Source organism: Hemibagrus wyckioides, linkage group LG28 (assembly GCF_019097595.1).
Source record: "Hemibagrus wyckioides isolate EC202008001 linkage group LG28, SWU_Hwy_1.0, whole genome shotgun sequence".
In the NCBI taxonomy this organism is placed as follows: domain Eukaryota; kingdom Metazoa; phylum Chordata; class Actinopteri; order Siluriformes; family Bagridae; genus Hemibagrus; species Hemibagrus wyckioides.
Genome location: NC_080737.1, coordinates 19084308 through 19100239, shown reverse-complemented (window position 1 = coordinate 19100239; position 15932 = coordinate 19084308). Strand labels below are relative to the sequence as shown.

The 15932-nt window shown below is 38.8% G+C and overlaps 1 protein-coding gene and 1 long non-coding RNA gene across 3 annotated transcripts in view; one reads left to right on the top strand and one right to left on the bottom strand.

The window, feature by feature from the left end:
- Positions 1–13320, top strand: part of eng (endoglin) — a 35893-nt gene extending 22573 nt beyond the window's left edge. The window contains exons 5-15 of one of the 2 annotated variants that reach the window (XR_009203894.1): positions 2498–2684; positions 2860–2989; positions 3088–3199; positions 3820–4009; positions 4513–4643; positions 4803–5036; positions 7443–7506; positions 11972–12079; positions 12191–12274; positions 12408–12455; positions 12932–13023. Coding sequence is in view for 1 of the 2 variants with exons in the window: in XM_058382923.1 (XP_058238906.1) it covers positions 2498–2684; positions 2860–2989; positions 3088–3199; positions 3820–4009; positions 4513–4643; positions 4803–5036; positions 7443–7506; positions 11972–12079; positions 12408–12455; positions 12932–13053 (1326 nt within the window). In the remaining variant the exon portion in view is untranslated. Of the gene's footprint in view, positions 1–2497; positions 2685–2859; positions 2990–3087; positions 3200–3819; positions 4010–4512; positions 4644–4802; positions 5037–7442; positions 7507–11971; positions 12080–12190; positions 12275–12407; positions 12456–12931 lie in introns of both variants that reach the window. The other variant, XM_058382923.1, reaches the window with a different exon arrangement.
- A 336-nt stretch (positions 13321–13656) lies between these two features.
- LOC131348197 (uncharacterized) lies at positions 13657–14324 on the bottom strand. The gene is made up of 3 exons (XR_009203895.1): positions 14151–14324; positions 13911–14006; positions 13657–13797 (listed from the first exon to the last, which is right to left on the bottom strand). It is a non-coding gene; the product is annotated as an uncharacterized LOC131348197 (long non-coding RNA).
- Positions 14325–15932: the final 1608 nt, after the last annotated feature.

Genomic DNA, 15932 nt, shown 5'->3' with positions numbered 1-15932 from the left:
GTTCATGATGTGTATATTTTTCTCAACTCAAATTTATCACCTTTCGACCAATCAGAATCCAGAATTCAGCAGCGGTGTAAATGGGGATGAGGAAACAGAAGCTGGGTTAAACTCTCGCTCCGGTTGCTTTGTGCTTTCGTGACAGTTCAGATGTAGAATTATTACTTATTGCATATTTTTGAGGTCAAACGTTCTCCATCATGACGTTCCTCTGAACCCTTTAGATATCCCGGTGTTCAATGATAACCCTCGGTGTCTTCATTTCATTGTCTACATTCTAATTGTTTTATTTCCGAGTCACACCAAGTCATGCGGCAGGAAGGATGTCTATTCGGCCAGAACTCTGGATTAGGACAGTCCGGCTCGCAAGCTTCCCCGTTATCAGTCCAAAGAGAACATGACCTGCAGAGACAGATCCTCTCCTGCCTCCGCTTCTCTCCATCCCATTCCTCACTTTTCTCTCTATCTCTCTGTCCACTCCCTTAATTCTTCTATTGTGATCTGTCTCGTTTTTCTCTCTATCGCTTCCTGTCTTTCTCTTTCTGTCCACTATGACTAAACAGATGAGCATGAAGAGGGCAAGTTAGGCAAATATGATGTGTTTGTGCCCCTAAGGACAAGATGAACAAGGCAAAAATATTTAAAGGGTTTAATCAGAGATTAATGATAATTTACACACTCTATTGTTGATTATTTTTCTATAACAGCATGTTTTATTCTTATGTTCAATCTGTTACAGCATCACATTGTGCTTTTCACTCATTTTTCGTTACTTAATGCCATGGAACAAAAAAATCTGCAAAAAGCATAAAGTCTTAAAAAAGTCCTAAATTTGTTCCTGCATCATCGCATGCCACAAACCGGTTACATGGGTTACATGGGGGCACAAACTTTTGCACTCTACCACCTCAGACCTTTATTTCTGTGATCTTGAAACCAGACGTCTCAGCTGATCGACTGTTGCGGAAAATATTTTATGCAGAGATTTCACTTTTCTTTATGAATAGGAGATTAGGAGATGAATCTCTGCATGGTGAATGAAGTCAGTTGTGACCTGATTAATGGTCAGTGTTATCAGTGTCAGTGTTCAGAGTATTTGCTTGACCCTGGAATTCGCCCTGCGTTTATTTTTCCGCCACACGGGCAACGTCTTGTGTCGACAGTAGCGTGTGTCGTATTTATCCTCACACCAAGTCGGATTCCAGCCGACCGGACTGACGCACACAGTTAAAAAGGTCTCATTTCCTGTCCCCAGCCAGGAAGCGAAGGAAGCAGCGTGGCACCAGAGAGCTTGTGCTCAGCTCAGCACATGGACGCTTTACCAATAATAAACAGTGGAGCAGAGAAAGGAGGAGAGAGAGTGAGAAAGAGAAGGATGAAGAGAGACAAAGAAAGAGAGAGACAGAGAAAGAGAGACAGAGCGAGTCAGAGACAGAGTAGTAGAGAGAGAGACAGAGAGAGACAGAGAGAGTTAGACATAGATAATGAGACAGAGAGAGAGACAGGGAGAGCGAGACAGAGCAAACGAGGCAGAGAGTCAGAGAGAGTGAGACAGAGAGTCAGACAGACAGAGAGAAAGAGAGAGAGAGAGAGAGAGAAAGAGAGAGAGAGAGAGTTAGACACAGATAATGAGACACAGAGAGAGAGACAGGGAGAGCGAGACAGAGCAAATGAGATGGAGAGAGACAGAGAGTCAGACAGAGTGAAAGAGATTGAGACAGAATGAGAGACAGAGAGTCAGGCAGAGAGAGAGAGACAGAGACAGAGAGTCAGACAGAGTGAAAGAGATTGAGACAGAATGAGAGACAGAGAGTCAGGCAGAGAGAGAGAGACAGAGAGAGAGAGTCAGACAGAGTGAAAGAGATTGAGACAGAATGAGAGACAGAGAGTCAGGCAGAGAGAGAGAGACAGAGAGAGAGTCAGACAGAGTGAAAGAGATTGAGACAGAATGAGAGACAGAGAGTCAGGAAGCAGAGAGAGAGACAGAGAGAGAGTCAGACAGAGTGAAAGAGATTGAGACAGAATGAGAGACAGAGAGTCAGGAAGCAGAGAGAGAGACAGAGAGAGAGGGAGACAGAGAGTGGGACAGAGAGAGAGTGGGACAGAGTGAGACAGAGAAAGACAGAGAATGAGACAGGCAGTGAGACAAAGAGAGTGAGACAATGCAAGTTTCTTTAAAGGAGACTATTTTTTGGTGATAAGTATGAAGACTGGTCACTCCTCCTGGGAAGCCCAGAGGAAGTCGACTCATTGTGTAATCCTTAAAGTATGAATGGACAGAAAGATGAATCAGTGCATCTGAATCTGAATCACAGTGAATCTGAATCACAGTGAATCTGAATCATAGTGAATCTGAATCTGAATACTTTCTGTTTTGGAGAAATATCTATAGCACATTATTTGGTGCTGTGGTCAACATTGAAAAAAATTCAACATTTCAAGCAGACAATTCACAAGAAGTGTGTGGTTTAAACATGAAAATCTTGTCTGTCTTTAGGTGACAAGCGGGACTCAGTTGATAGCTTACAGGAATGGGGCTCAGAATCGGCAAGACGTTGGGATTCACAGTGCTCCAGCTTTCCAGGGCAGTGAGCTGGTATCATGGGCAACAAAACAGTTCGGAGGAGTTACATCCTTCACTACATTCCAAAATCCAGGCAACATCTTCTTCTCCAAGCTAAAAGGTACCAGCTCACAAGAAAATCTTATTAAAGACGATACTTAATAATTATATTAATAACAATAAATCCACAGATGTTCAGGTATTGTTTATTCACGCTTTTTAAGGAAATAAAAGTAGCCGTGGTTTTTGAATTAAAGTTGTGATGTTATGATTAAATCTTCCTCCTTTCATCTCAGAGACCCCGGGTTCGTCCATCTGCCAGCTGAACCAGCATCTACAATCCCACGCGGATGCAGTTCAGTCTTGCTCACTGGATTCTGAGGACGAGCTTCACGTCATCAACATCCCAGATCACATTAGCGTCAGGTGACCGACCTCAGGATTTCATCACTGCAGTCATTCAGTGTACATTTTATTACTACAGTTTATCAAACACACACTCACACTTTACCTACGGATCACAGGAACGTCACGGTGAGCGTGAGTTCGAGTGACGATGCCAAAATCAAGCTGGCGCTAAGGGGTCCGGTTGGTACAGTCTGGACCATCAACGGCCAGGGAGAGATCTCTGTCCTGGTGAGTGAGGAACACGGTGTCTCTCTACACATATCATTCATTAGAAATAAACTGACCGCTACATTCATTCACTTCTCTCAGGCATTCCTGAGAGAAATCATTTTCACAATTTAATAGTTAATTAAATAAACATAAAGATTTATTTAATTGATAAATTAATTAATTAATTCAAAAATGTAAAGTGACATTCATAAATTCTGTCAATTACAAAATCTCAAAATAGCATCAATTAATTTAATTGTAATAATTAATGTTGCGTCACATGTCTTTCCTGGTGAGTGAACGAAATCCAGCAGAATGTGGTTTTGCAAATTAATTATTTATTACAAATTTATTACAATTTATTCTTTTATTACATAATGAATTCATTTTTTATTTTTTAATTTATTTAATTAATTATTTTTTTTAAATCACAAATTATATTCGTTTTGGGATTTTTATGGATTGGTCAGTAATAAGAAATTACGCTCTATGTAAATATAATGTATAATTATGATATAATTTTTTAAGTTTGTGTTTATATTTGGTGATCATGTTGGTATGATTAGAAATTTTTGATGTCCGTTCCATGTGAGTGCCATAATGTGCCATAATGTGTGTATTCTTTCCTGTCTGCGTAGAACAACAACGCCTTATATATAGGCGATTTCCTCATGAAACCGAAATCGATCCTCTCTGACAGCGACACCGAGCTGTGGGATAATGCACTCGGTTATTTTAAGGACACATCAATCAGCAGCTACACGAAGATTTATCTGGAGTCCAGTCCAGCGATCCACATCAGGATCAGAACACAAATGCCCACTGAAGGTAAAACTCCGGCGATTTCCTTAAATTAGTTCAGTTCATCAGCTTAAAGGTGATTTTTAAAAGCCTCGGAACATCTGCAATTTTCAGTTCTATCATGTAGTTGATGTAGGTTGGGGATTGATTTTCAGTCACTTTCTTATGTTTTTCTGGCCCAGAAATCCACTCAGCACCTTATTATTAATAGAACATGCTTAGTTTCACTGTAATTGTTGTGGGTTAGTTAAAGGGAAGGAAGAATTCATTGTGAGTTTATATTACAGTTCACCTCACAGGTATAGCTTACCGCTTCTTTAAAAAGAAAATACGGTTTGATTTTCTCTCTCTGTGTAAGTTTTTGTGTTTAAATGTCAGACATATGGCTAACATTTTTGGATATTCCACATGACTCACTGCTGCTTGCTTAATGACTCATTATAAAGTTTAGTTCAGTGTGAATCAGAGATAAATACACAGCAGGCACACGCAACATGGCCTTTAAGGTTTTTATTTCTGTCCGTGCGTAGTCACTGAAAGAACTGAGACCACAGAGTCTCCCACGTCTCCCAACAACATGCAGTTGTTCACGTCTCCAGATTACACGGAGGAGCTTCATCTCAACACCAAGGTGCAGACCAACGAGAGGATCTACGCTCAGGTAATAAACTATACAATAAGTGGATTATTTTGGATCTATTGCTAGATAATTCTCCCGATACTTTCAGCTACATACAGTATATGTCATAAATTCATCACTGTTATTTATTTTATTTATTTGTTTGTTTTGTTCTTGTTTTTGTTAATCCTGTTTTCTCAGGTCTCGAGTTTGGTCCATGGCGAGTTGGAGCTAATTATCAGTGTGAAGTCATGTGTGGTTAGGTCTACAGATATCCAACCAGCGGTGAAGGACATCTCCGTTAAGGCGGAGCCGTGCACGGCGTGCCGTAATAACAACAGGTTCAGCTTCTCCCTCGACATGCTGCAGGATCATCCCTCCAACATCTGGGAGCTTCAGTGTTACATCAGCCACTGTATTAAACACCACAAACTGGTATGTGGCTTTCAGTGCTCTCAAAAACTTTCATACTAGCGAGCGTTGAGACTTATGTGGGCGTGGCCTATCCAGTGTTCAGTTCACATACTAGCTATGTACACTCACCAGAGGCAACGACGATCTCTGCTACTTCCATTACCAAAATATTATCAAGTTTTACTTCCAGTTTTCCTTCCTAGCCTGAAGATGGGGTTTTACATGTATTATATAAAGTGTAAATCTGGCTAATTAGCTCTCTTACTCGTTGCTATTTATTCATTAAACCTTTACTAAGAGTTTTGATACTCAGGTTAGCTTTTGGCGGTAATGTTTATACTTCACATCAGTTAGGATTTAAGATCAATCGCAAGTTCTGTGAATTTCAAGTAGCATAAAGCCAAAAAAGGCACTCAGACATGAGCCGAGTATTCTGTTTAATCCAACTGAGACTCCGAGCTCAATTACAATAAACACGTTCATATACACACGTGTCAAGTCTAAACGAGTAAACCAACGCATGCTAATCCAAATGAATATCCTTTAAATCACCCATTTATTAGAAGAATAAAAGCCGACGTTCACTGTTTGAGTCAGCTCAGAAATGTTCAGTTATTATTATTATTTTCACCTATTTCAAATTAATTACTTGTATTGCTGCAAGTCTATTATAAGATGAGGCAGGTCACTGTTGGGTTTCTGTGTCCAGAGTATCATGACTCCATGTCCTGGAGAGCAGGGTGATTGGATCAGGGAGGTCTGTGAGCCCCCTGCTGGACAAACAGTTCACAAAAGCCCACAATAACAACTGCATCAGTAAAACAATTACATTTCAATTACAATTACATACTTCACAAATAAATATAATGTGGAACACAAAACAGGTGTATATATTAAAAAAATAGTAAAAAGTATATATAAATATATATATATATATATATATATATATATATATATATATATATATATATATATATATACACACACCGATCAGACATAACGTTCTGCCAGGTGAAGTGAATCAGACTGAGTATCTCCTCATCATGGCACCTGTTAGTGGGTGGGATATATTAGGCAGAAAGTCAACATTTTGTCCTCAAAGTTGATGTTAGAAGCAGGAAAAATAGACAAGTGTAAGGATTTGAGTGAGTTTGACCAAAAGGACCAAACTGTGATGGCTAGACCACTGGATCAGAGCATCTCCAAAACTGCAGCTCTTGTGGGGTGTTCCCGGTCTGCAGTGGTCAGTATCTATCAAAAGTGGTCCAAGGAAGGAACAGTGGTGAACTGGAGACAGGGTCATGGGCGGCTGAGGCTCACTGATGTACGTGGGGAGAGAAGGCTGGCCCGTGTGATCCGATCCAACAGACGAGCTACTGTTGATCAAACTGCTGAAGAAGTTAATGCTGGTCCTGATAGAAAGGGTTCAGAATACACAGTGCAGGACGGGTCAGGGCTGTTTGGCAGCAAAAGAAGGGAGAACAACACAGTATTAGGTAGGTGGTAATAATGTTATGCCTGATATATATATATATATATATATATATATATATATATATATATATATATATAGTTTTGTTGCACAATTAAACACAATGTTTGTGAAATTAGAATATAAGTACAGGTGTTATATTATACAGATGGATAATGTGTGCATTTTATGTTGTTATCAACAAAACAGAGTGCCATTGTTCCTGAATCCTGGCCAATTATGATATACTGAGCAACGCAAACCTTTACTAATTACACTTGACTGTGGATTTCTGAGATTGTTTACAACACAAGCAGTGTGATTAAAAATATGATGGTGTCGTTATGGTAACTGACTAAACCTTACTCCTCACACGAGCATCACGTTGGTTTGAGTTTTATGTAGCGTATAAATGTGAACAGAGATTTTATACAGTTTAGGATTCATGTAAACATTTCGTGTTAAATCGGAATGAATTTGTTTGTGTTGGTGAAATCTTTTCTTCATATAAAGATTAATTCAGACTGAAAAAAAATAGAAGCAAACCAAAGCGACATGCTGTCTCTCATTCATTTTTTGTTGTTACCATGGTCACCATCTGAAATAATTCGAGCCACTTTGGAGTGATTTTGTGCTCGGGTCACTGCTGCTTTCAAAAGAGAGACACACACAGAGAGAGAGAGAGAGCGAGAGAGAGAGAGAGAGAGAGAGAGAGACGCTCTGACCAGAAACAATTATTCCAGAAAGCTGTTCTGAAAAAATGACCCCAAAGTGAATTTATTAATGCACAGCAGCCAGTAATCAACACTTATTATATATAAAGCAAAACCTCAGGCCACCTGCTGACCAATCAGAATCCAGCGTTTGATTATGGGTAGAAAAACCACACATGAAAACAAATTATTTCTGTTGAATTAATACTAATTCACTCATTGTCATTTCTCTTGATTTCCCAGAGTTGTTCGAAACCGCAGGTCGTGGCCAAGAAAGTGCAAGTCACGCCGTACATCCCACCACAGAGTGAGTAAACCAACCAGTCCAGACATATTTAACTGGTGTTCAGATCTTCCACACTGCAGGTCTTGCTTCATTAAACGTTGTTTGGATTTTGTTTTTCTTCACCATTATACTCGCACCATTTGCCTCGGTAACAGCCAGGCCGAGTTTGCGTTCCAGCACTAATCAGGCACTTTAGTGAATTTACTTCTTGTGGGAAGAAAGAATGTTATGCGCCAAAAACCACGGGGGAAAAATAATACACAAAACACAAACCTCTCTCCTAGAATTATTCCACATGTTGTAGAGTTACAACCTGGAACTAAAATGGATTTAATTGGAATGATCTGTATTTCAGAAACAGCTCATGATAATCAAGCAGGGGAAAATCAGTGCAGTTTTAATGAATTATTAATTTATTATTGACTAATTATTAACCTGTGATTGCAGAATTATTCACCCCTTAATTAGCTGCCATCAGAAGTCGCGTAATTAGATGAATGGAGTCGGCTTGCGTGAAGTGTCGCATTATCTCAGTGAAAAACAAGTTCTGATCAAAATCAGTCAGGGTTTGGATGTAAAATAACCTCCCCAACTTTATTTGCACCTTTAAATCAAAAACTAAAAGCCTAAAGTAATCAGGTAAAGGCAGGATTATTCAGAAAAACCAAGGACGCCTTTTTAACATGATGCTGCCACCACCAGGCTTCACAGAAAGGACCGAGGTATAAAGGATGATACTTCTTTCATTTATTGATATATAGATGCCTAAAATACATGTCCTCAGAGTTACAGCTGTGGTTAGATTGAACCCAGTAAATCTAATTTTAATTCAAATTTTATTTGTCACATACACAATGTTTTGAAATGTGAAATGTTTTTTATGACTGTCCTATAATGGAAATAAAAATATGAAATTAGAATATAAAATTTAAGAAATATTTTGAATAAAAATGTGAAACTAGAATATAAAATATACGCAAAACAATTTAAATAAAAATGTTAAACTAGAATATAAAATTTAAGAAATAAATTTAAATAAATATTTAAAACTAGAATATAAAATAGATGAAATACACTAGAAGAAAATAGAATCTAAAATAAAAAGAATGTCAAGTATAAAAGAATATAATGTACTATAAAATAGAATTTATTATACAATATATAAAAATAAAAATAGAATAAAAATAAACAACAGTAGAATAGAATAAGAGTGGAATAAGCAGAATAGTGATGGTAAACTCATGTTCTGTCTCAGGAGCAGAATCTGTCAGATCTGCTCGGTGGTTCAGGGGTTCTTAAAGGGTTCTCTATTTCTCTACACTGGTCAGTTTTACACGGGTCTATGTTTAAGGCAGAATCATGCCACAGAGTGTTTTCCCATTAAAAAGCCTTTTCCTGTCTTGAACCTTTCTCCATTTTCTACAAGTGTAAAAAAAGAACATTTACGACAAAGGTTAAAGAACTAAAGAACCTTTTTTTGCCATTAGTAAGTGTGTTTTTTCTTCTTTTTAGGCTTAGAGAACCTAGAATTTAGCAAATCTGTTCACACTGGTTCACACTGTAGCTTCATAAAAGGGAAATAATATCATACTTTGTTCCTTAAAGGCTATTACATTGTCTTAAAAGGGTTTATTTCAGACAAATCGCTTCACCTTTAAATCAGACCGAGGGGAAAGAGTTAACGGTTCTCCCCTGGCGCTGAAACGCTTCAGCCGCTGACGTAAACAGTCGTCATGGAGCTGAGGTCAGGATGTGGCCGGGTTCATAGGAAGGCCTGTTCACTGACCTTGTGGCTGTAATCAGAAAATAATGAGTCAGTGGGGGATTTATTGTGTCCCGGGGCCTGGAGCGCGTGGCTGTCCAAACACATGCCATTGTCAGAGACTCGCAAAAAGCCGAACGCTGTTGTTCTTCAAAGCGGGAAGAGAGCCCACAGGCAGACGAGTCAGGAGTGAGTGCCGCATTCCTCACCTCTGTTCAGGAGGAAAACCCATTATATTTTCACTTTGCTTCCTTATATAAAAAAGAAATTGTCAAAAAAAAGAGGAAAAGGGGAACTGACACAGGGTCGCGTCTTTTTTGCTGCATGAGCAAAACCCTCAGCTTGGCAGCGCTGTTATTTTTTCCTGCTGTGTTCTCAGTTTTAATCACAGAAAAGGACACAATTTCATCACAACAGATTGTGTTCCTCACGGCACGTACTTTCACCATCATCATCATCATCATCATCATGGCTGGAGGATGCTCCGTAAGAGACAGGAGACAGGACCGGAAGCACTCGTCTCTCCTCTTGTTCAGTCCACAAGGCTGCAGCTCTTCAGGATATTATTATCACACAAACAGCAGATGACTCTCTCTATTTGTTATTTAGAAGGGTGTTGGACAGGAAGTGACTCGCGCAGGCCGTCTTTCCTGTTTGGACTCGGAGTTGGACTGGTCCTGACCACCTGCACCACTCTTTCCTGCCTCTGTTTGATCAGCTTCAGTTTTTTTTTCTGAACAATACCGTTGTGTTTGTCATGGCACTTGTACCGTTGCAGCAGAAAACAAACAAACAAGATGAGGTGTTGATTTAAAAACAAAACTTTTCCTGGATCAGTTTTTCACTGTTCTTAAATAAAATCAACATTTATTATAGTTATTATACTTTAACCTGAACTCAACCTGACCCCATAAAAAATTTATAGGAATTTAATCAAACAAAGTTGTAAGAAAATGCAAAAATACTAATTGCACTCATGACCACGCCCCTCCTCTAACTCCACCCATACTCTAACCGCACCCGGTGCTCTGTAATATTACATACAATTTTTTAAAAATGAAACTATAATAGAAAGCTACAAATATAACATTGCCCATCTAACCACACCTTTATTCTAACCCTGCCCACATAGTAGCCACACCCCATTCTAACCACACCTTCATTCTAACCCTGCCCACACTATAGCTACACCCCCATTCTAACCATGCCCACATTGTAGCCACACCCTCATTATAACCCTGTCCACATTCCAACCACATTGCCATTATAACCACACCCTCATTCTAACCCTGCCCAAATTGTAGCCACACCACACCCCTATACTAACCACACCCTCATTGTAACCCTGCCCACATTGTAGCCACACCACACCCCTATACCAACCACACCCTCATTCTAACTATGCCCACATTGTAGCCACACCCCCATTCTAACCCTGCCCACATTCATTAAACTTCTTAATTTTTCAAGCAAATTGAAATGTTCAGAATTATCGAGCGTGAGTTTCACCAAAAACTTTTACTTTTTTCTTTTTAAACAGCTGACTGTGTTTCATTTGACCTTTTCAGAGGTAACTTTGCTGCACCAGTTCCACATTTCATGTCACACCATAAGCCCAACTTTCACATAATTATCACTTCTTTCTCCACTTCTGCATGTGGATCGGTTAAATGCAGCAAATATTTGCAGAAGTCATTTATTCACCTTTAAATAAAAGAGATGCAGTTGCTGTAAGGGCCAGACTAAAACGCTGGCTATAAGCAGTGTGTTCAACCTCCTGCTTAGTTTCTTGTTTTTTCTCGCTGAGCTCAGAAAGGAAGAGTAATCAGTCAGCGCCGGTCTTCAGGGAGCAGAAGCTGCTGAACCTGCTGACTTTCCTCACACTGCAGGTGTTAAATACATTATTTCTGCACACTGGACAACACGTTTCAGTTTTTCATCCTGTTTTAAAATCTGCAGCCTCCGATGTAAAGAGGTGTCCTGTGCTATATTCTGACACAGAAAAACCATCCGCAGAGATGAACAAACATTTCTCCTCTCCTTATTTACTTCTTCTGCAGTCAGTGGAACTTCACACACACATCAAACCACAGCATGTCCACCAGCCGTAGCCGAAATCCCCCGAAAACACGAACGAAGACGAAGCAATTAAAAAGTGTCCCAACTGAGTTCGTTAAAAAATAATTAGCAAATAAATTCAATGAAATAAAAAACAGAAAAAGTGCAGATTGACAGATCAGCAGATTATAATGGTTAAATAATCAGTGAAATATATTTTGCTCATTGATGCAAGAATTTAATTATTCCAAAATGGATTAAACAGAAATGTAAAAAGGACTAATTTAAAATAATAATATTTTTTTAAGTAATTAAAATAAAAAAAAATCTTAAAATATTTGAGAAAATATTTAGTAAATAAGTGGAGAAAATAATAGATACAGAATCCTAGAAATGATTGTTATACATTTTTTTGAAAACAAAAAATAGTACCTGGTTTTGTGTTTTGTCTTTTTTGCATCATTGCTATTTATTTATTTATTTGTTTGTTTATTTATTTAATGTTAATCTTTTTTTTCTTTATCTATATTTCTGGCAGCTTGCTCACAAATGTAAATATTGTGATAAATATCATGAATCATAGAAATGTCTTGGAGAATCCTTAGAGAATTTTTCTCAATAAAAAATGTTACGATTGTGTTTATTAATGTTCCTGTGATGTTTCAGATCCATGTTTTGAGTTCAGCCTTCAGTCGGTTCTGGGTATCGCCTTCGGAGGTTTCCTCATCGGCATCCTGCTCATGGCCGCTCTCTGGTTCATCAAGATCCGTACAGGTGAGTAGCTCAGCTCCGTCCGTCCTCTCCCACGCTGCACGCTTTGCTATTGATTATTAGCGAAAGGCGATGTGACGAGTGTGTGAGCAGGAACCATCTCTGCTCCTTTAGCTTATGAGGGAAGAGGCCTAAAGGGCGGCGAGGGCGACCTTAACAAGCCTCGAGATGATTTCCCGCTAGAAATAAGATGAAACAGTTAAGTAACGTCACTTTTCATGGGTTTTCACCTGCTTGTGAGGAAATAGACGAGGACATTAGAGACGGTCAGTGTGTCCATGTGTGATGTGGAACTCACGTGTGTGTGTGTGTGTGTGTTTGGGTGTTTCAGGTTACCCCGTCGCTCTGGGTTTTGGCTCCACAGGGACCTTCTTCTCAGGTACAAACACAACGTCATGTGACTGACTGACTGATCAATCCTGAATTCTGATTGGTCACAAAGTGTAGATTAATGCGAAATTAGTAAACTTCTCTCTCTCTCTCTCTCTCTCTCTCTGGTCTGTCTGTCTCTTCTCTCATTCTCCTTTCTGTCTGTCACGGTCTACTCCCCCCCCACTATCACTCTCTTACTTACTGTCACTCTAAACTCTCTCTATTCTTGCTACCTGTCTCTATTCCTCTCTCTCTTCCTGTCTCTATTTTTCATTCTCTCTCTCTCTCTCTCTCTTCCTTTCTGTCTATCACTATCACTCTTTTACTTTCTGTCACTCTAAATTCTCTTTCTCACTATCTGTCTGTCTCTTTTCTTCTCTTTCTCATTCTCTCTCTCTTCTTCTCCTGCTCTCTGTCTTCTCTCATACTGTTCACTCTCTCTCTCTCTCTCTCTCTCTCTCTCTCTCTCTCTCTCTCTCTCAGGATGTCCATGCGGTCTGACTAAGCGTCACTCTGTGCCCACTAACCCGTCCCCCTCTGAGAACAGCAGTGCCAACGGCAGCATGAGCAGCACCCAGAGCACACCGACCAGCAGCATGGCATGAGCATGCTCAGAGAGGGACACACACACACACACACACACACACACACACACACATAGACGAACAGGGCAGGGCTTTTTTCGTCTGAACCGGGAACTTTTTAAAACTCCGCCTCTGCAGCCACCCAGCAACAGGAAGTCAGCGGGACAAAAAAACCCTTGCCTCGGTCCGAGACAGGAAAAACACAGCATATCCCCCAAGAACTAACAGGAAATTCACAGCATTCCTCTCGACAGATCGGAGGCACAATAAGACTCAAGGAGAAAAACACAGATCAAACCGCTGCGACCTGCATCACCCCGCTAATTAGTGCCAAAAAAAAAGACGGGTCGCAGTTCATGTTCACGCAAACAGCCGACAGTTTCAGGTTTTTATCCACTACCTTAAATATTCCTGCCTCTCCAGCCTCGCAGGACAAGTTTGGGAAAAGGCTACCTCTTTGTTTATTTAGAGTACAGAAGAAAAAAAATACCGTAGCTCCAGCTCCACAGGAATGATGTGGTTGTGTTGTACATTACTGCATTACTGTAAATAACCGTTCCACTCAGAAACGTCCGAGTCCTCCACCAACTGTCCGCTGATCTCTGGCTATAATAAATAAATAAATAAATTTAAATCATCTACTTTTTTATTTCATGCAGTATTTCACAGCGTTCCTCATTCTCCTCACCGTCTCAAACCTTCATCACCTCCTCAAACCTTCATCACCTCCTCAAACCTTCTCAAACCTTCATCACCTCCTTAAACCTTCTCAAACCTTCATCACCTCCTCAAACCATCACCTCCTCAAACCTTCTCAAACCTTCATCACCTCCTCAAACCTTCTCAAACCTTCATCACCTCCTCAAACCTTTTCAAACCATCATCACCTCCTCAAACCTTCATCACCTCCTCAAACCTTTTCAAACCTTCATCACCTCCTCAAACCTTCTCAAACCTTCATCACCTCCTCAAACCTTCATCACCTCCTCAAACCTTCTCAAACCTTCATCACCTCCTCAAACCTTCATCACCTCCTCAAACCTTTTCAAACCTTCATCACCTCCTCAAACCTTTTCAAACCTTCATCACCTCCTCAAACCTTCATCACCTCCTCAAACCTTCTCCTTGCTGCTTCTCCTCAAGTTCAGCTCCAGGTTTCTGCTTTTGATTTCAGGGAAACATTCTTTTGTGTGCAGAGGATTTTCAGTAATAAATACAGAATTAAATAAATTTATACATGGGCAGAAACCTCACATTTTACGTTTTAAAATGTCTTTACAACAATAAAAAATATTTTTACAATTTTAAAAAAATATTATTTATATAATATTTGTAAACATGAAATATAAATATTTTATAAACATATATATATATATATATATATATATATATATATATATATATATATATATATAAATATAAATATTTTGTTTACAAATATATTTTGAAATGATTTTTAAAATAAAACTTCAAATGTTAAACCTACCAACAGAAAAAAAATCCTTATGTCTCAGTTCCATTTTTTCTCTCATTTTTATCTCTTTATTCTTTTTTTTTCTCTTTTTGTTTCTTTTATATATTCTTTTTTACTTTCTCCTTTTCTCTCTCTCTCTCTCTCTCTCTCTCTCTCTCTCTCTCTCTCTCTGGTGTATTAGATCCTGCTCTGTGTACACTTCATCACTCTTTTTTTCAATATATTTTTTTCTCAACTTCATTTTAAACATTAATCACATGATTATTAATTAATTATTAATCTTGTTATTGATTAATGAATAATGAGATCATGAGATCTTGGGAGTGGACTCTGACGTGTAGAGAGTTGTTTTGTTTTTTATGTAAAATTTTCCGAAGCGACAAATAAAAAGCCAGTAATTAGCCGGTTTCTCTCTGACCAGGCTTGTAGCTGATGTGTGTAATAAAGGGGGGGGGGCTGATTGTAAGAGCTAACTCAGTATTTTGTACTAAATCTATCATTTTGTATGTTTATCTTCCTGTTCTAGTGTTCGAGTTAACAATCCTGCTTATCAGTAGCGTGGTGTGTTTAACGTGACTGAGGTGTGTGTTGGCGGTCAGACCACGTCCGTGAACCCTTTATAAACTCTGTATAAATGTAAAAGCTCTCCTTCTCTTCGGATTCTAAGTGACCTCTCCATATTTCTTTTTAAATATATAACGACAGTAACACTCGTGTATACAGTGACGTGTGAGTTTCAGCTCAGAGACACGTGTCACGGAGGAGCTCGAGAACTCAAAAAATTCATTTTAATTCAGCAAAAAAAATTATTTTATATTTCGCCAAACTGCGTCATTTATGCTAATCAGTTACGACCGTCCTGCTCACTGGTCACGTTAGCGACATTTTCTCTCATTTATTTTGGTAAAAAACGTGACATCCGTATAAAATCCTACTAAATTCATGATGTTATAAAAAGATTAAATTCTTGTTTTTGCGACTCCTCCTCCTCCTCCTCCTCCGTGTGCGTAATGAAATCTCTCAAACCTTCAGCTTATTTTTATATTAAAAAGAATCAACTTTATGTGAAAAATCTGTACATCTGGGTAAAGGTAAAACTTTCTCAGAAGGCCAGCTATTAACATTCATAACGTGTAATAAGGCATTTATAAGCATTATAAATGTTGTCGTTATTTATTACAGTGTTTATTACACGCTAGTTAGCGATTCCTGCTTTTAAAAGAAAATGAATTTATAATTGTTTATATTTGCTGTAATTGTAATGAATGGAGCTGTTACCATGGAAACCGTAACAAACCTGATGATTGCAGTTAGAGGAAATTCATCAGCGATTTCTGAGTCTGTTGCATTTATGAGACGACTTTTTTTTTTTTTACACAATTGGGTCAAATGATTAAAACTCATAAAGCAATAAAACATATATTTA